The sequence below is a fragment of the Cynoglossus semilaevis genome, chromosome 14, assembly GCF_000523025.1.
Source record: "Cynoglossus semilaevis isolate Cse_v1.0 chromosome 14, Cse_v1.0, whole genome shotgun sequence".
Lineage (NCBI taxonomy): Eukaryota > Metazoa > Chordata > Actinopteri > Pleuronectiformes > Cynoglossidae > Cynoglossus > Cynoglossus semilaevis.
Window position 1 is genome coordinate 4804263 of NC_024320.1, and position 19761 is coordinate 4824023.

Consider the following 19761-nt stretch of genomic DNA (forward strand, 5'->3'; position numbering starts at 1 on the left):
TTGACAAGAGCGCACACAAGTGGTAGTCTGGTGGTACACTGCATAATAGGTATTCACGACAGCGCAGTATTTCCAGCCCTGTTTACGTAATGACGTATGTCGTTGCGTTTCCGGTTAGCCGAAAATGGCGGAATACCTGGCATCCATTTTCGGCACAGAAAAAGACAAGTAAGTATTACGTGAGATTTAAACGTAATGTTTAATTAATAGAGATTTCGGAAGAATACATTATAAACTTGTCAAATTACGCTTACCACCGTGTAAATTATGACTCCAACTTCGCATAATGACTGAAAATAATATGCGTTGGCATGAGGAAGCTAACGCTAAGCTAACCCATTGAATGAAACCCTTTAAGGCGCGTTAGCACACATGAAGTTACTCAGTCCTGTTGGTTGCTCAAATTACATTTCATTATTAACTGATTGTCCTTGTTATACTTGTGTCGCAACAAACACAAAACACTGCTAAAGCAGCGATTATTGGATAAGTGGTGTTGGCGAAGCTGCTGCTTTGCTCTCCACACACGCTACAATTTCTTTAGTGCATATTAGCTTTTGCGAGTGTATACGGAAATTTCTTATGTTAGTGGTGCACTTATTATACGTGTTATTTTCTTTATATGTGAGGGATTACTTACAGAAATTACTCAAACAACATTCCTGTTTGTGGCGTAAGTCTGCCATGAGTAAAATTAAAATTAAAAAGAAAACAAAGCCCCAAAACTAAGGGTAAGACTTGCGTCTACGTACACAAAACAAAATTGCTGTCTCTCTTCGTTGCCTTGCAATGTATAATGCCCAGATTTGAGTCTTTGGAGTTATCATGACACACAGTGCTAGAACGTAGAGTACATTGTTTTATTATTTTTTAAGTTGGGAGCGGGGGGTTGATGTTCAAATAGCAGAAAATGATACAGCTTTATTAAAATAAGTCACTGGACACTACAAAGCCCTGACTTAAAATCATGAAAACAACCACTTGAGGACCTGCAACTTGTCACATGTACATCATAATGATCGCAAAGAGTGCTACTTCTTTTCTGTCATCTTTGATTTGTTTTTTTCCTTTTGTACCTCTCTCTCTCTCTCCCAACGTGACCAAAAGCAGATAAAGAAATTCTTTCTCTACATTATCATCATTATTTGCATGATGGTTGTTGCTGTTTTTTTCAACTGTTTGTCTCTTCCTTTTTTAAAAGATCTCTACTTGTCTAATACCAAAGCAGTACTGCCTCTTTTAGGTCTGGATCATTGGTGAGATGTTTGATGACATTAATGTGGCAGCTGATTTAATTTTAAAACATCATTCTCTTCAAAGGTTTACCGTACTTGTGTCTACTTTTTTGTGTTCACAACACTTGCTCATGATTTATGTAAATGGCTGAGTTGATTCTTTGCACAAGGACACACTCAGACTGAGCAACAGATAACACTATTACTTGTTTTTCAGGGTCAATTGTTCCTTTTATTTTAAAATTGGGGCATGTCGACATGGCGATCGCTGCTCAAGATTGCACAACAAACCAACCTTCAGTCAGGTAGGAATGCCATCAGTGCTATTTGTCTGAAATATTACAGAAAGACTTAGGCAGAATATGACACAGACAATCATTTCCTTAACCTTGTATATTAAGACTGCCTGACATTATATCTTTTGACTACTTTTTTCTCTGCCCCTACAGACCATCTTGATTCAAAACATCTATCGTAATCCTCAAAACAGCGCACAAACTGCCGATGCTTCTCGCTGTAAGTAAAAAAGACAAATGTTAAATTGAAGGGTACTACTTTAAATACCTTTTTTAACCTGGATATCCAGATCTCTTGAGTACAAAAACTCCTTGCAGTAATACACAATAGACAAGCAATTTTATTCAATCAAAAAACTCTTCTTCCAGACACTAAACATTTCCCAGCACAATAGGATTATCTCCTCACATAATCTGGTAACTGTAGCTTTGAACAGGTGATTGTAGCCTGGGAGCATCCTCAATCTGTAAACATGTCAAAACCAACTGTTAGCAGAAACTTGTCAAAAAAGTACTATATTAATCCCATATCTGGGAAATTGTTGTGTTAGCAGCAGATATGCTGTTAACAGGCTGCTCCTAGCAAGCACCAAGCATGTGGTTCCTCTGGGAAATTCATCTATCTGGCTTTCTTTCTTTCTTTTTTTTTTTTTACTATTTTCTATCTGTCTTGAACTTGGTCAAAGTAGCTATCTTAGTGATGACACCCAAAACACAAACTCATAGACTGACATGAGGGCAGAGCACCTTAGTGTGTAAGCGCATCGTTTCCACAATTAACTGAAGCTCATTGCAGTTTCCTGACAGAAAGTATCTAATCACAACTTTGTTTGCCTCCCCAGCTCTATGTTTTGGTTTGATTTATATCACAGAAGTTTACGTTTTGTATTTCAGACAATTTCCCTCTTGAACATTTACCTTCATAACCTTGAAAACCCTGTCCAGTCTGCTGATGGTTTTGACTGTAAGTTCTCCCTTTTATATCCAGGACTGTAAAACAGGTTTAGTTCTGAGAAACTATGACATCAAAAGTAGTGCATCATTTCTTGGGGTTAAAATATAGTTGGCCTGGTTCTGTTTATGCATTTCTGTTGGCCTCAATCAAAAGATTCCTGAGATGATATGGTGCAGAAGTGTGTCTGGACCAGCTTCAGTTCTACATATTTCATTTTTAGTTGTTTGAAAGAGTTTATTGTACTGTAACTGTATCACAGTTTCACAGTGATACACACATCATAACCTTTCAAATAACACTCATTAGTTATAGTAAAGTATCTAAATATTTGATACACTAGTATGTAGCCCCAAAACAGCCTGAAATAAGAATACATAAAAAATGGGGATGAAAAATATTCAAATGGGAAGGGCTCCAGACTGCACCCATGTTGCTCATTTAGAGAATATTTTAGGAGTCGAGGCATTAAAGGTTTTTTTTTCATCTCACTGAACCAAGAGATTTTGTTTTACAAAAAAAAACTCAGATTTGTGAGGACCCACAAATTCTGATTCTTTGTCGTATGGTCTTTAGTTGCACAACCACCTTATCGAACAATAATTCAATTTTGATTACAATTTGAATCCCCACAATCACATCAACGTTGTATTTGAAAAAGAAAATACAATAATTTTGTGACCTTCAGTTACTCAAGTTTTCTTATTGCCCTCCAGTTAGTGCAATATGGACAAGTTTACTTCAGCCAAGTTCATTTGGCTACGCAAAACACACAGGTGTATCCTCACAGTGGTGTTTTAAAAAGTCAGTGCAAGTAAATATGGTGAGGAGGTTTTGCTCAGTAAGAAAAGTGCTGTTAGCTTACTGGTGTGGGAACACAGACACATTATGTGTAGGTTTTGCTACTCATCAGTCTGAACCATTCAGTCACATGACGTATCTCTTTAACAAACAAAAATTCCACCTTCAATTAACTTACAATCCACTAGCAAATCTATTAAGACCACATCAATGTCTTCACATGACAACCACCAATTAAAGACATTGAATAATATAACAGCAGTCCTATTAGTATTTACTGTTTGTGCTTATTATGTTGATGTCTGGAATATATCAAGTATAGTTTAGTATAGACAAAATGTCCAACTATACCATCGGTATATTTTGACATTGAGTGCTAAAATGTGAGCAAAAACATTTTTAGTCTGCAGTCTTTTTTGTCTTGGTATTATTAATCATTAAAACTGACATAACATTTCTATTTTTGTTTATATCTTGCATTTTATTGTATTTCATGTATTTTCATATTTATAACTATTCATTTCAATCTGTTTTATTTACAGTAGTAAGGAATTCTGTATGTGCACAACATTGCTGATTATATTTTTCTGTTAAATAAAAAATGACCTTTTTATAAAATTTGTGTATTATACATTCAGTTATTTCAAGGGACACATGCAAAATTGTATAGTAAAATAATATATTTTCTGTTCTTTAATTACAATAAATATATACTGTATATATATAATTCTAAATCTAGAACAGCACAATGGTTTGTCAATGATGTGCCTACATGTGTAGGGTTCAGAAGATCCTAAAATGCAGGTTTGTACAAAACTTTACATGAATATTTTCATTTTCAACTCTCTTAAAATAAGATTACAATACAACGCTTTTGAATTTTTTATTGAGTTTTGCATTGAACACTGTCTAATTCATTTAAATCATGAGCATAATGGCTATTAAAACCTTAACGTTTTAAAGACTCCTTCGGTGCCTGGATCATTATGGCAATAAATCTGGAAATAAATGTTTCTAACGTTTTGTGGTTTTACTTTTGAACCCTGTGGTTTAAAAGCATTGAAGACACTACTGATACGTATGGAGCCCTGAAGTGATCGGCTTACTTCCTAAGTGAAATGGGTCAGGTTGCCAAAAGTTGTCCGTTTTGGTGACTCAAATCCTTTACCACTATAAAAGCATGCATAAACCATAACTAGTTTGTTGTATTTTAAACATGCTTGCATTTACAGATGACTTTTCTTTAATGCATTTCAGCTTTTTGCTTACTGTCTCTTTTTGACATTTTTGTAGGCGCTGTCAGTGATGTGGAAATGCAGGAACACTATGATGAGTTCTTCGAGGTGAGTGGTCTTTCGTTCGTCACCTAACCATGTCAGCACAACTACTTTATCTCTTTGCCCTTGTTCACTCAAAGGTGCAACATAACATTTGCCAAATGAGTCCGGAGTTGCCTTTAGCATTTGGGTTCAGAGCAAATATTTGCTCAACGACATTGGCTTTTTTTTCATTCCGTACGTCATGGAAAATTTTTGGATGTCACAAATGTTCTGCTTTTTTACAGGAAGTGTTCACAGAAATGGAGGAAAAGTATGGTGAAGTGGAGGAGATGAACGTGTGTGATAACTTAGGTGATCACCTTGTTGGCAACGTCTATGTCAAGGTAGATGATTCATTCATAATTATAAACTCTGAGGAACTGACTTGACAAAATTGTATTGACAGTGTGATATTATGATCCCCTTGTAATTGCTTTCTAACACTGGATGTAGTTTCGCCGTGAAGAAGACGCAGAGAAGGCAGTTATGGACCTCAATAATCGCTGGTTCAATGCTCAGCCTATCCATGCAGAGCTTTCCCCCGTCACTGACTTCAGGGAAGCCTGCTGCCGTCAGTATGAAATGGGGTGAGAATGTTTGCTTGTTCATTGTTAAATACAATAAATAATTCACAATAATTGTACGAAAAACCCAGTATTTCCAAGACTCATAAATACACATTTTGAGGAAAAAACAGCAGTCTCACTATTTCACACTCCTTGACAGAAGGTAGCATTAATACCCCTCTAATGCACCATAAGAGGTGCAAGTTGACACTAAACATTTCACATCACAGAAAAGACCTGCACTTCAATCTATATGCCTATTGAGCATGGTCACACTTAGGTACATCACACATGGATTTTCTCATATCGAGGACAAATACCCTCAGTGTGTTGTTGTTCAGTGAGATGTTATCAGGTGCAATCATGAAACTTTCAAATTTGAAGCAGCATTTGTGAATATTGTTTTGCTTTTAATTACCATGTTCAGTATGTTTAATTTCAACAGTCAGCTCTATTATAGTTGATCAACTTGTCAGCAGAACTGTACACCACTCATCTTACCATATCAGCATTCTGGATAAAACATGAAATGTATCAATTGCATGCAGGAAGTTGCGTTCAAGATCTTTTAATCCCCAAAGATAGATGAAGTTTCACATCTGCCTTTTGCTAATCTCAGACCCTCTCAAAGTTACTGAAACTACTCCAGCACCACCATGTGTGCTATCTTATTTACAACTCCTGATCTTCGGATTTACGAGGCCCAAAGGATTTTGAGCTGCTTGATCTGCTCTTTGGGTCAAGGGGAAGATCAGGTTTTGCTGGTTTGGCATCTGCGTAACCAACTTAATACAACAGTCCAAGTTTAAAGTGAAGATGTTTTTTTTTGTTACAGAGAGTGCACCCGTGGCGGTTTCTGCAACTTCATGCATTTGAAACCTATATCGAGAGAACTTCGTAGAGAATTGTATGGTCGGCGCAGGAAAAGGTGCAACATTCTCAAACGTGAAAAATATTTCCAAAACATAAGTACCATTTTTTTTTAATCAGTGTTGTTTTTTCACAAACCAGACATCGCTCTCGCTCACGTTCTCGAGAACGGCGCTCCCGCTCCAGGGATCGACGACGGGATCGTGAAAGGAGGAGGTCGAGAGAAAGGGAACGATCTGGAAGATTCTGAAGGAGTCCAGTCAGTGCTACCCACGGTTCTGTCTCTTAATACCATTAGAAATGAGTTATTTTTTGTGGTCAAAGTGATTATGAAGTGTTTTTTTCTTTTATTCCCTTTTTTAAGATGAACATGTGTTGCTTTCTCAATAAAACAGATTTCTAACTCTGCATTTGCATTTTTGTTACTCAACATTGGGGGAAGTTGTGCCTTGAACCTTAAGTTTCAAAGGTTAGGTGTTTTGTCACAATGGTAAAGATATAGCACAAGTTTGTTTGATTTAAAAAATAAAGAACGTGGTGATCTGGGGATAACGTCAGCATTATGGCACAGCCATCTCTTGTGTGTGGGGGAGAGACATTTAACGTTAATTATGTAAGAGGAGAGAGTAACTAAGGATACAGTGGCCCTGTTTGCCTTGTAGTGACTGTAACCAGACCTGCAAAAATATGGCTAAAAAAATCTATATTTAGCCAAAAGTAAAACCCTGTAGGGAACGTCAAGCAAGCCAAGGCAAAACCGTAGCAAATGTAGTTAAAATAATAAATTAGTAGACACTGTTAGGTTCTTTAGACAATGTATAAATAGTAGCCACACACATTGTAAAATATAAATTCTAGTCTATTCAGAAATTCCCCATAATATAGCACACTAAAGGTAGCCTAAGGAAATGGCTGAAACGACAACAATAAAATATCAAAAAGTTACCACAAAGACACAACTGTGGTGCAAAATAACAGCTTGCTTGCTTCAGAGTTAAATCTGGTTAAATTACAGCATAAATAGCGAATGGACATGTACAATATTTAATCTAAAAATGAAATTAACAGCACTAAAACTGAGCCTAAAGTATAGATCACAATGCAGTGGTAATTTAAAAGGTTGTATCTTATCTCCGAGCTATAGGTTTTTGTATATTCTTATTTTTAATAAATAGGATGACTAATGTACTGTTAAAACAACTAAGGTAAAAACAACCATACCCTATCCTAATAAATTCACAAAATGCTCACGGCCTTTTAAGTGCAGTAACAACAAACAGGTGGTGAAGGAAAGATCATTTCCCAAGCTACAACTCCCCCATATCCACCCAGCAAACACGCTAACGCACACGCCTCCGTGGCGTAACCCATTCCTGTGATTGGCTGAACCACCTAAACAGACGCCCTCATTGCAGCCAATCAGACAACATCTTAAAAACTCTACCCATCCTGCTCCACGTGTGTCGTCACTGCGAAAAAAAACCTTGTGCCTTTGTCGGTGCTGGGTTTATGCATAGCTGTTCCCGCTGCTGCCGTCGTTAGGAGCTGCTATCCATTAAATCAACCGATCTTCACCACCTCTTCCCGGATTTCGGACGCCTTTGTGTCATCCGGTGAGTCAGACAAGGATGGGTAAAACAATGTAGTCGAAATATTCATGGGAAAGGTTTTTGTTCATTTTTAACGCCATTCGTGTAAAAATGCCAGTCTATGGGGCTTGCTGATGCAACATTGGCATTGCTCAGTACGGAACTGCTTCGTCATTGGAAGTTTTTTGTTGCCATTTCCTGCTTATTACTGGTAACTCGAGTGTGGCAACTGTGTATGTTATTATTTGTAAACACCTAAGGCCACGTGTGTACCATTTCCCTAACCTCTCTTTCTCCCTATCTATCTATCTCTCTGTCGCACGTTTTCTTTTACAATTTTTATTGCCTGTAAATTGGTCCCTGTTTATGACAATGTTCTTCGAAACTACCTGACCTGTTAAATCTCAATGTCGAGCCTACATTCAAGGGCGTGTTACCAGGACGCGTTCTTTTTTATGAACATTTTAATGTCAAAAACAAATCACCTCAGAACATTATCTGCCTGTAATCAGAGATAATCTGTTTTTGAGTTTTGTAGTTTTACAAAAAAATACACCATATTGTTCCAGATGAGTCTATAGTGCTAATATACTCGCAGGTATTGAAAATGGACTTTAATTTAAATTAAAAATAACTCATCTGACTATTATTTGTATTTTCTCAGTATTCCTGTCAGTGTAGAGATTCATACTGGCAATTATCTGAACACAAGCCCAAGTTTTAACCACTTACAGTCAGAAAAACCTTTTTGAGAGATGCAGTTGTGTAAATCTGTCGCAAATCTGTTAACATCTCCAAAGGTGTGATTTGAAAATAGGAATTCCTGGTAATCTCATTAGCCTCAGGGTTTGTGTGCTCTTCAATAATCACCTTACGTACATTAACATTTTTACAGTAATCTCAAAAGCAGTTTTCAAGTAATACATTACTTGGTTGTTTCAGCCCTAGATAGTGATAATCATTAAATTAGCTGAGCATAGTTCAGATATTTTTTGGAGCTGAGCAAAATTTTCCACTCCACCAAAGTTTTCCACTCTACGATCTACTGGTTTTAGTGCTCTGGCATGTATTTAAAGGGCTAAACTCTTTAAAGGCCGTCCTCAAATTCCCCCTCATACCTCCCCTCGCCTGTGCACTTTGGGCTTTTGCCATGTGCTCTCACGCAGAATCAAATTGCCACCCCCCCCTTCCCGTCCGACCCTGAGGGGAAACGACATTTCACCCGATCTATCCACTGCTGACACTCAGCCTCTTTAGAGAGTATAACTTTAATTGGCAGCACTGCCTGTTGAGATACGATACCAAACGGGGGATTTATGTAGACAGCAAAGGAAGCACATACATGTTGCCCGCAACTTATGTTGTTGGCAACATGCCTAATTCGTACATGTGTGGCTGACTCAAGACAGTACATGCTGGTTAGGTTTATGCCAGATTTTCTGTGGTGTCGTGTGGAAGGTCAGGTCTCCTGCCCTGGTGTTCCTGCCATCTTCACCACAGATCACTTCTGTTGACTTTACTGTCTGGTCATGTCCCAGAGGCTGGTGTCCTGTGTTTGCTTTGTGTATTAGTGATGACCGAAAGCAGTAATTCACAACCACTATGCCATGGAAATTTGTTCAATAACGGGTCCCCCATCAACTTGTCCTGTCCTTTTAAAGAGCAGTTACAAAGCCACAGCACTAGACCAGGTGTTTCATCCTCACACAGCTTTCTTTCTGGTTCTCAGACAGATAAGAAATAAAGCCTTTCATAGTCTCTTAATGTCAAACCATGTGATTATTATGTATTTAAAAATTCACTAGTGAGACCAGCAAAGCCAACGATTCAAGTGTAGACCAATGGTTGATTTTTTTTTTTTTTTTTAGCTGTTGTTTCTTGAATCTCATCACCCATGATTTTTTTTGTCTGGCTGAAACAGTTATGTTGACCTGTAGGCATTGCAGGTGTTTTAATCCAAAAACACCTGCTTGGCTTTCCACAAGAAACTAAGGCACGACACATAATTAAATGTACACATGACGAGAAAAAAGCCCCAAGGACAGTCTGTTGCTTATCTTATCTTGTGTTCAGCTACTCATTGCTGTAAACGTTTTTTTTTTCTTTTTTCTAAAAACAAGGTGGGATTTGTTGTTTAGGGCCATAGGACAACTCCCTGCACATGTGGAACTATTCATTTAACCCCTACATCTTTATGCTCTTTAAAGCCTTGAGGTTAGGGGATACTTGAGCTCAGAGGTTGTTTTGTGAGGGTCGGATATAGGCCTGCACGATATGAGCAACATTTAGGTGAAAAGCAGATGCCAATTAAAGTTTGAAATGAAAAACAATATTTATATTGCATACTTTTATTGAACAAATAACTAAAACGTAACTACGTAACTAAAATGTACACATTAGTATATGAAAAAATAAATTAAAGTTTAATTTCCCTGCTCTCTGGTTTAAATAAATTGCATAAATACATTTCTACAAAAAATTTCACTACAACATGTCTCAGGAATATGAAAATAACCAGAAAAAGATGGCTAGTAGAAAAAGAAAAAATAATTATACAAATGTAAAATAGTAATACAATTATATAAAATGTACAATAGTTTCAGAATAACAGCAACAGAAATATAAGTCCATAATTATTCTGTAATTTCTGTGTATCTTTTGGAAGTTTTTCACATGAAGCCACAGTCACAAAACTCGTGATGTTGTGTGGCTTTACTACGACTCAGCGTTTGTTCTCTAGATTGACTGGCCTTGATTTGCTTGTGCAGCTCTTTATGGTGGGTCAGCAGGTGATGGAAGTTGGTGGTGTTACCTCACTGAAAATATCCCAACGTGCAATAGTTTTCAGAATAAGCCATGCCAGCAGTTCCTTCATCCAAAGAGCCGGCCAACTTGGCTACCATTTGTCCTCATGCTGCCAACCTGCAAAACCACTCCAATGGAGAGGGCTCGTTGCCACTTAAAGGTATGGACAAGATCTCCAGAACAAAGGACGCAGAGGAGGACACAGAGGGAGCAGTTCAGATCAACAGAAAGAGCAGCTCTCCTGAGAGGAAATGGATCCGTCCAGACCTTCCTAGCCGCTGCACATGGACCCTGGGAGCTTCAAAATCGGAGTCTCCTCATTCTCAAATTCCCAGGTTGGTTGAATGTCAGGTTTTAGTGAAGCTTCAAGATTAACGTGTCAAACTTCCATTTTCACATTTATTTAAGATTAAGTTTTAAAGCTTTGATTGCATTGTCAACGTTTCAATCGTATAAAAGTTTGTGTGTGTGTGTGTCTTTTCTCTTAAAAGAAAAACACTTCAGCCCATTCTCCCAAACATCCTGCACAGGATCGGTGACACTCCCCTGGTGCGCGTCAACAAAATCCCTAAAGCCTTTGGCCTCAAATGTGAATTACGTGAGTTACTCAGCACACATGTTGAGACGCTTTCTGAGACCTAACTTTATATATATATATATATATATGTATATGTATATATATATATATGTATATGTATATATATATATATATATGTATATATACACATACATATTAATTCTGATTGGCTGTCTTCCAAGGTAATAAATAAGGAGTTTTGCTGTTCTAGCAAAAGCCAGGATGCATTTGGCTCAAAACCTGACCTGAATTGCTATCTTTCTACCATGTGAAATTTTATTTTGAATCGCCCACCCCTCAACAAAAGAAATTCAGATGTGTCTACGGCATAAGCACATTTTGTCATTTTGCCACGTAGCAACATATCAATGTTTATACAAGCACAACGGTAACAAGGAAGTGCTTAGAACAACTGCGAAGAACCTGTTATGTGATTTAAATAACAGCTATAGGCCAAGACCAACTTTTTAATCACGTGTTTACCACATCTTTAGTTGTACTCCACTTACTGTGCTAACTTCAATGATAAACATTTAAATTATGTCAATTATTGGCCATGCACCCTCCCAGTGGAGACTGGTGTTACTGGTTTAATTGTGTAGACCTTTTAAACAACCAGCCTGAAATGACTGTGTTGTTGCCTGATAATAGCAAAAACTAATCAGCTTCTGGATCTGGTCTGCTAAAGCAACAGACAAAATGTGTTCATCATAACCCTCATAAAATCTTAAAATAAAAAGCAAGTTGTAACAAAAGTAATGCTTTCTATCTAGATTGCTGGTTTATGTGAATTACATTTATTGCATTTACCCCCACAGGATGTCATAGTTGTTTTTTGTGCTTTCAGTTGCCAAGTGTGAGTTCTTCAACGCTGGTGGCAGTGTCAAAGACAGGATCAGCTTGAGGATGGTGGAGGATGCGGAGAGATCTGGCCTCCTCAAGCCTGGAGACACCATCATCGAGCCCACCTCTGGAAACACCGGTAAACCAATGCAGTTGTCTGAATTTGTCATAACCTTAGGTTTAGTATTATTTTAAAGGAAATGTGTTGAACAGCTGCGTCATTAAACTATGAGTCGTGTGTATGTGTTGCGTTCAGGAATCGGCCTGGCCCTGGCTGCTGCAGTGAAAGGCTACCGCTGTATCATTGTCATGCCAGAGAAAATGAGCATGGAGAAGGTGAGTTTATTAAAATCCAATTATCTTGTGTCACTTTTTTTTAATCTGGTTGGGCCTTAAAGTTACCGTTTGACTAATTTAGGCAGTTAATGTACTTTCCAGTATATATTTTTTTTACTTATGTTACGGTATGTTAAAGTGATGATGTATTGTCACTGATGCACACCACAACATCACACATTGAAATCGGTATTGCATATTGTAAAACCTTTGGATTAAAGTAAGCCTATTTGGTACAACTTGCATAACACCATAAGTAACACTTTTAGGCTGTCGTTCCTTATTGTCTGTTTTCTTTACAGGTGGATGTCCTGAGAGCCCTCGGTGCTGAAATTGTCCGTACTCCTACCAGTGCTCGCTTTGATTCGCCTGAGTCTCATGTGGGTGTTGCCTGGCGTCTCAAGAATGAGATCCCAAACTCGCACATTCTGGACCAGTACCGCAACCCAAGCAATCCTTTGGCTCACTATGAAACCACAGCTGAAGAGATCCTAGAGCAGTGTGGAGGTACGGAGAACTATGATCTCCAAACACTTTAAATGTGTTCTTTTGGACGTATTTTACTGAATCCAAAAATAATGTTGTACAAGTAACCTCTTGCTTATGTCCATACGTCAGGTAAATTGGACATGCTGGTGGCAGGAGCAGGCACAGGAGGGACAATCTCTGGTATTGCCCGCAAACTGAAAGAAAAATGCCCCAATGTCAAAGTGAGGCACTCTCCACGTAGCAAATAACAATCATTATAATCTCAAAAAAGCATCAGAAATCTGGTAGTAAAAATAGCTGAGAAGCTAACATTGTCCTATGAAGAGAAAATGGTAGAGGTAGTCAAGGTGCCATAATTAGAACAGAGGTGATTTAGGCAAATTATCAGGAATAACATTAGTAGCAAATTAAGAACAATGTAGTATAAGAAACCTAACAAGCAGAAGTAGCCAGTGTGATGTAATATCTGAAGTTAAGTAAACAGCCAAAGTGACAGTTGTGGCATTAAATGTGTAAAATTCTAGATGAGTCTTTGTAAGGAAGACTTCTGGGGTCTGTTGTAATTCACATTATTTAAAAAAAGCAGAACATTGACTTTTTCAAAAAGTTAAATAAGGTAGAAATTAAAAAGTAAATGGGAGGTGTCTCCTGAATTGGCCAAAAGTGTCAAAATGTTGAAGTTATTTAAAAATATTGCAGGAGAAACCAAATAAAAACATCAGCAGAAGAGCCTGATGTAATACATCACGATAATACCAAAAATACCTTGTTTAGCATTTCCAACAATTAAAGCATGTGTTTATTATTTGTTTAAATTGATTTACAAGAGGGGAAAGTATGGTTGTTATGTGATTATGATGTGTTGCAGATTGTGGGTGTTGACCCCGAAGGCTCCATCCTTGCTGAGCCAGAGCAACTTAATAAGACGGATAAAACCCAGTATGAGGTGGAGGGCATCGGATATGACTTCATCCCCACTGTGTTGGACAGATCAGTGAGTTTATAGCACTTTTACTCCCCAAAACCTTTCTCTTAAACAACCATTCATTTTACCTGATTACTATTTATTTTGTCCAGGTGATTGATACCTGGTACAAGTCAAATGACGAGGACTCTTTCAACATGTCCCGAATGCTGATTAGAGACGAGGGCCTGCTGTGCGGTGAGTTTCCAAGATATTCTTGTTGCTGTAAGTAAATGAACCTGGTTCAGCTTCCTTAACAAACTCCTGTTTGGACTTTTCTAAAACAGGAGGCAGCTCTGGTTCTGCCATGGCTGCTGCAGTCAACGCAGCTAAAGAGCTCAAGGAAGGTCAGCGCTGTGTGGTCATCCTGCCAGATTCCATTCGTAATTACATGTGAGAAAACCCAGATGATGCATTTCACTGGAATTTGGTTGATTTTAAAGATCTAGCAATGATAAAATAGCAATGCACAGTGGTTATCAGGACAGCCCTGTGGAGGCACCAAGTATGTAGTTCATCTGGGGCTCAAACCCAGGACCTTCTGCATGTAAGGCAGATGTGTAAGCCATGCATTATAACCGCTACACTAAGCATTTGTCCTTCATTTGATTAAGAAACATCATACACCACACTTAAATTCTGGTGTGAGTGTGCAGGCACATAGGCATTCATCATTGCAAGTAACCTGTTTGCCATCTTGTGTGACTCAAAATGGTCTTTTATGGCCTTGACTTCAAGATCACTTCTTTTTGCCATTTTACATTTTATGAAACAGCTTTTTAAACATCTTTTTAAAAGGTGATTTTAATTTGATTTAAAAAAGAATTACCTGAATAACTCAAATCTTTTACAGGTAGATTTTTCACAGTTTTTTTTAATCATATTCTTAGGTCCAAGTTCCTCAGTGACAAGTGGATGGTGGATAAAGGGTTCCTGAGAGAGGAGGACCTCATGATAAAGAAACCATGGTACGTGAAAACAAGTGTGACACACTGCCATACAAACACAAAAACTAGGTACGGACACAAGCATTTCTAATGTTATTTCACTGTTTAAAGTAAACAACCAACCCCCAACCTCTACCCTTGGCATACCAAGGCTCTGGTGGTGAGGACCTCATGAAAGATCCTCATAGTGTTTTTTTGATAGTTAATTCAAAAATTAATAAATTACAGTATTTTCCACACTATAAGGCGCACTTAAAAGCCTTTAATTTTCTCAATAAACGACATGCGCCTTATAACCCGGTGCGCCTTATGTATTACTTCTGGTTGCGCTTACTAAGGTCGAACTGATTTTATAAAGCCAATTCACACAGCGCATCACACATGATGACACACAACTGAAGCACACTGGTAGCCAACATTGACGTTTAACTCTGTTATCACAATTAGAAGATGCTCAACAACATTTATTACAGTATGGTTGTGTAACCCAAATCCACGCAACGTTGCGTGGTGCCTCCCAACACCCGAAGACTACCTTGTGTTTTTGTGTTATCGATGAAAGGTGCAATGCAGGACGATTCAGACGCATAGCTGTCGATTTTTTTTCGTGGTCAAAAACTCTTTATTTCTACTTTTTTATGGATACAGGAAAAACACACACACTCTCTCTGCAAAACAACATTCGCAGTTCCGCACGGTACAGCGTCAAAACAGTTAAATTGCGAGCTGCGTGGGAGCACTGGGTGACAGAAGACGAACACACATTCACCAAGACAGGGAGGCAACGCCTGATGAGTTACGCCACTATCTGCTTATAGATAGATATAGATTAAGCAAAAAAAAGAGGTAAATTTGATAAAAGGCAGTTTGAAATAACTTCTGCACCTGTTTTAAAAAAAAGTCATGAAAGTAAAATAGCCACTTTGAAAGTATAATGTTTAACCTGTAAAAGATGAAGTTGGATAACCTAAAAAAATCTTATTTCTCTTTTGTTTTCAACAGGTGGTGGAACATAAAGCTTCAGGGTTTGAACCTGTGCGCTCCGCTCACAGTCCTGCCCACAGTTTCCTGTCAGAAGACAATCAAAATCCTCAAGGAAAATGGCTTTGACCAGGCCCCTGTGGTGGATGAGGCTGGGTGAGTGCACCATGTAGACTGTCACACTGTAACACTAAATCTGCAACCAGTCATACCTTAACAAAAATCTTTTATTTATTTATGTTTTTACAGGTTAATCCTGGGCATGGTGACTTTGGGCAACATGCTAGCATCCATTTTGGCAGGAAAGATTGGGCTATCAGACCCAGTGAGCAAAGTCCTCTACAAGCAGTTCAAACAAGTAAGACCCTAACTCGCATGACAAGCCCAAAGCCTGTTCTGGTCCGTCACAACATTTTATTTGGTCCACCAGAGCTCAACATGCTTTTGGTTGTCTTGAATTATTGTCTATAGCAACAGTATAGTTGGACTTCAGGAGAAGATTTCCAAAAAATAGTTGTGTAGTGTTGTTGATTTATTAACTGAGACACACCAGACAAAGGCAGCTTGTACAGACAAAGGCATTCTGATGTTTTTTTCCTGTAGATGACCATGGAAATTTAGCAAAGATACATTAATAGAAATTATTATTAATACTTGTTACCTTTCAAAAGTCAACCTCAAGTCAAAAGTAAAAAAACCTCACAAAGTCTTCACAGTCACAGAAGGATAACCTGTTTGAAAAGCAGTAAATAAGAGTTTCCAACTGTAAAACATGTCTTATCATGTATTTGTGTTTTCCTAACCAGAAGAACTGCTTTGTATTCACTTCATTCATTGGCAGCACACAAATTCTCTCCTGTTTCCCAGACAAAGAGCCTTTTAAATTGACCAACAATATGGAGAAATACCTTTTTGTTACTGTTGACCTAAACAGGAGCCAAGGAATATAAGAGACAGCACTAATTTGAATAATAATAATAATAATAATAATAATGTCTTCTTTTTTGTTTTGACTTCATTGTGATACTTGTAAGTCAATTTACTGCTGTACAAAGCTGCAACAACAATGACATATACTGAAATGAAACACAAAAATGTTTTATAATGTGTCATTTCAACATACCTTTCTTTACTAAATATTTGAATCTATATTCATTATTGAAATTATGTGTTCAGCCTCTAACTCTCTGACTCTCCTTCACAATAACAGATCCGTCTGACTGATAATTTAGGGAAGCTCTCCCGCATTCTGGAAACTGACCACTTTGCCCTTGTTGTGCATGAACAGATCCAGTGTAAGTACGGCAAAATTCTTACTTCATGTTAATGTATTTATATATACAATATTTATGCTTATCCATGACTGTTTTCCTATTTAAAACATTAGCACCACCAACTGGTGAAAATACTTAGTTTTTTGTGGGTTTAGCATTACCACATATCTCTACCACATGCCCAACTTGGCAACATTTAACTTACTACTAACAGCATCACCTCTGCTAATTACTTTAGCAAAAATGACAAGAAGTGATGCAATCATGTTACATTATGAGTCATTGAGATAAATCAGCATTTTCAAATATAATAAACTGCTTTTTCCTCTACATTGCTAGAACAGATAAAAAACAGCAATTATTACCGGTTTGTAACTAGCCCAAAGGATTTATTTATTAGTATGGAAAATGTCAAGAAAAATGTGCAAAAGTATTACTCAAAATTTAGCATGTTTCTACAGTTTGTGGATTGGTCATTATAGTGTATCTTTATTATGGCTTAGACCTAAAAGTTGCAACTTTCAAAACTACCACGAAGCCTCCTGTTTGCAATTATATTAGTCAATCTACGGTCCATTGCAATCCATTTGGTAATTGTGTCAGTCAGTTTGTCAGCCTTAAACTAATCTACTTCTCTGGGCTCAGTGAGTCTGACACATGCTGGATGTTAAAATTGCATTTAAAGGTTCGTAAATTATTTTCCACACTGTGTGTGAAAATAATAACAATGTGTATCGACGGAGTTTAAGACCTAGGGATGGCTTGAGCTGATACTCAGGATCACTATTGGTTTGATATTGATCAAATATTGATCACAAATTGATCAAGTATGGATATTGAAATAAAAACTATAATACTGATAATCCGATACCTAAGCACAAATTCTCAACTTAACTTTGCACGACATGCCGTAAACAGGGACACTATTGTCTGAGTAAAGGCAGCCGCAGCATGCTGGAGGAGAAAAGAAGGTAAAGGATTGATATCGGTATTGGCAGGTACTCCAAGTTGAATTATTGGACATGAATGTTTTGTATTGAACAGCAATGTATGGAGTTGTTCTGCCTATGCACTAAAAACTGGAATGTGATTAATCTTCACGAATTAATAATCGTGGTTAACGCCCCCAAGAACAAGATTTTTTTTTCTGTGTTGTGTGCAGGCTAAAATAAGGTAATTTCACAGAAAATCTGTCTCTTAGCAAATCACACCTCCACTCCTAAACAGTTTTGAAATTGGACTAACATTATTTCACCACTTCTTTTCTTTAATCCACCAGACTTGCAGGACGGCTCCGCCAGTCTGAGGGCGATGGTCTTTGGTGTGGTGACAGCCGTAGATCTGCTCAACTTTGTCACAGGGCGAGAAAGGAAGCAATCCATGTCAGAATCACAGGAAGACCAGTGAATGTCAGATCACATACATTTCTTTTAAACCACTAAAACAGCAATAATGTTGGGTTTAGCAAAAATTTTGCCAAATCAGCTTTCTGTTAACTTTAACGAGTTAGTTAGTTTGCTCATTGATATGTCAGGTTTAGTATAGCAGTCTAAAAGATGCCATTTGTATCTTTTATTATTTCTAGAACATGTATGTCATGGGTATGGTATAACTGAAGTCTTACTAAAAACAGTAGTCTTCAGTAGTATAAAGTCTAAAAACAGATAATATTACTTTTTACCTGGTGATTTCATTTACCATATTGCATTTAGTGCAGGAATTAATAATCTTTAAATTTGTAATTTTGTTTACTATTAAAGGTCTACTAAGGGTCTTACAATGCCTTTTTGTTTTTCTGTCTTGTGTGTGTCTTTACCTGATCTTATTTCAGTATCATCAGAAACAAAAAAGAAATTCATGAAAGATCTGTGATTTCCTCTTATTTGCCATAATTTGAAAGAGAATTTTCTTTATTTTTCCTTGAGCAAACTTTAAATGATGTGATGCTTGGAAAGAAATGATGGTGCACAGAAAAAAAGAAAGCTGTGCATGTAAAATAAAGAATTCAGTTTTGTAAAATGTAAACAAATAATCATGTACCCACCATCTAATGTAATTATGAAGTCATGATTAAATCTTGCTTTTTCATCATTGTATTGCTTTCATGAATGTGTATGATTATAAACAATATAAATAAAATCAATAACTTCTCTAAAATTGTAATTTTACTACTAGATTTACTTAATTTTATTGTGACAAGAATCCAGGAATTGAGTAAAGAGCCGGAAGAGTGGATGGGTCTCAGGAACCATGGCATGGCTAAAGCCCAATCTGTCAGCATAGTGGACTTGAAGATCAGGTTAGGGATGGCTCGATCCAATATTCAGGATCGGTATTGCTTCAAAACTGGTAAACATTTTAGGATTGAACAAATATAGCCTGTCCGATCCAATTTCTAAGCCCAAATGCTCAGTTTAACTTTGCACGACATGCTGTAACATGGACATTATCGCCTCAGCAATGAGTTGCTGAAGGAAAAAAGGTATCAGATTGGTATCAGTATTGGCATATGCTGTATTTCAAGTTGCTTCTAATATTTTCTCAGATCACTCTGCCATCTTCCTAGTACATTTCCATCTCATCTTCTTTTGGGTACTATCCTGAACATCTTCCCTCCACCACCAAATTCCCTTGTCGTCTTTCCATTGACTTGACTTCACCCTTATCACCTTCATACCAATTTCCGACAATTATTTCGTTAATTAATTCAATAATTAATTAATTAATTTTATAACATTTTCTGTTCATTATACATTTTAACTTGACACGTAAATATAAATATTGACAGTCAAGTTAAACGTGTCTTGTTTGTGTTTGCCATGTGGTTCGCAGCGCACGTCGTGACGTTCTATTGCCGTCGTGTGGGTGGGTCTTAATTGAGAGAATCGTTCTAATAACAGCAAATCTGTATACACCG

At 37.4% G+C, this 19761-nt stretch overlaps 2 protein-coding genes across 3 annotated transcripts; both read left to right on the top strand.

Annotated features, from left to right (window-relative positions):
• Positions 1-65: 65 nt before the first annotated feature.
• Positions 66-6447, top strand: LOC103389252 (splicing factor U2AF 35 kDa subunit). Of its 2 annotated transcripts, none has more exons than XM_008324589.3 (8): positions 66-168; positions 1453-1540; positions 1685-1751; positions 4578-4627; positions 4849-4947; positions 5057-5190; positions 6005-6097; positions 6181-6447. In XM_008324589.3, exons 1-8 carry the CDS (start codon positions 125-127, stop codon positions 6287-6289), a joined length of 684 nt encoding a protein of 227 aa, XP_008322811.1. In that variant the 5' UTR covers positions 66-124; the 3' UTR covers positions 6290-6447. The 2 variants fall into 2 exon arrangements, with proteins under 2 accessions (XP_008322811.1, XP_008322812.1); XM_008324590.3 differs by lacking the exon at positions 66-168 and adding an exon at positions 2426-2495.
• Positions 6448-7488: 1041 nt separating this feature from the next.
• LOC103389253 (cystathionine beta-synthase-like) lies at positions 7489-18995 on the top strand. Its single transcript, XM_008324591.3, has 15 exons — positions 7489-7652; positions 10470-10768; positions 10925-11031; positions 11858-11992; positions 12110-12189; positions 12492-12696; positions 12808-12899; positions 13547-13672; positions 13756-13840; positions 13930-14035; positions 14533-14610; positions 15592-15726; positions 15820-15928; positions 16781-16865; positions 18124-18995. Exons 2-15 carry the CDS (start codon positions 10485-10487, stop codon positions 18249-18251), a joined length of 1755 nt encoding a protein of 584 aa, XP_008322813.1. The 5' UTR covers positions 7489-7652; positions 10470-10484; the 3' UTR covers positions 18252-18995.
• Positions 18996-19761: the final 766 nt, after the last annotated feature.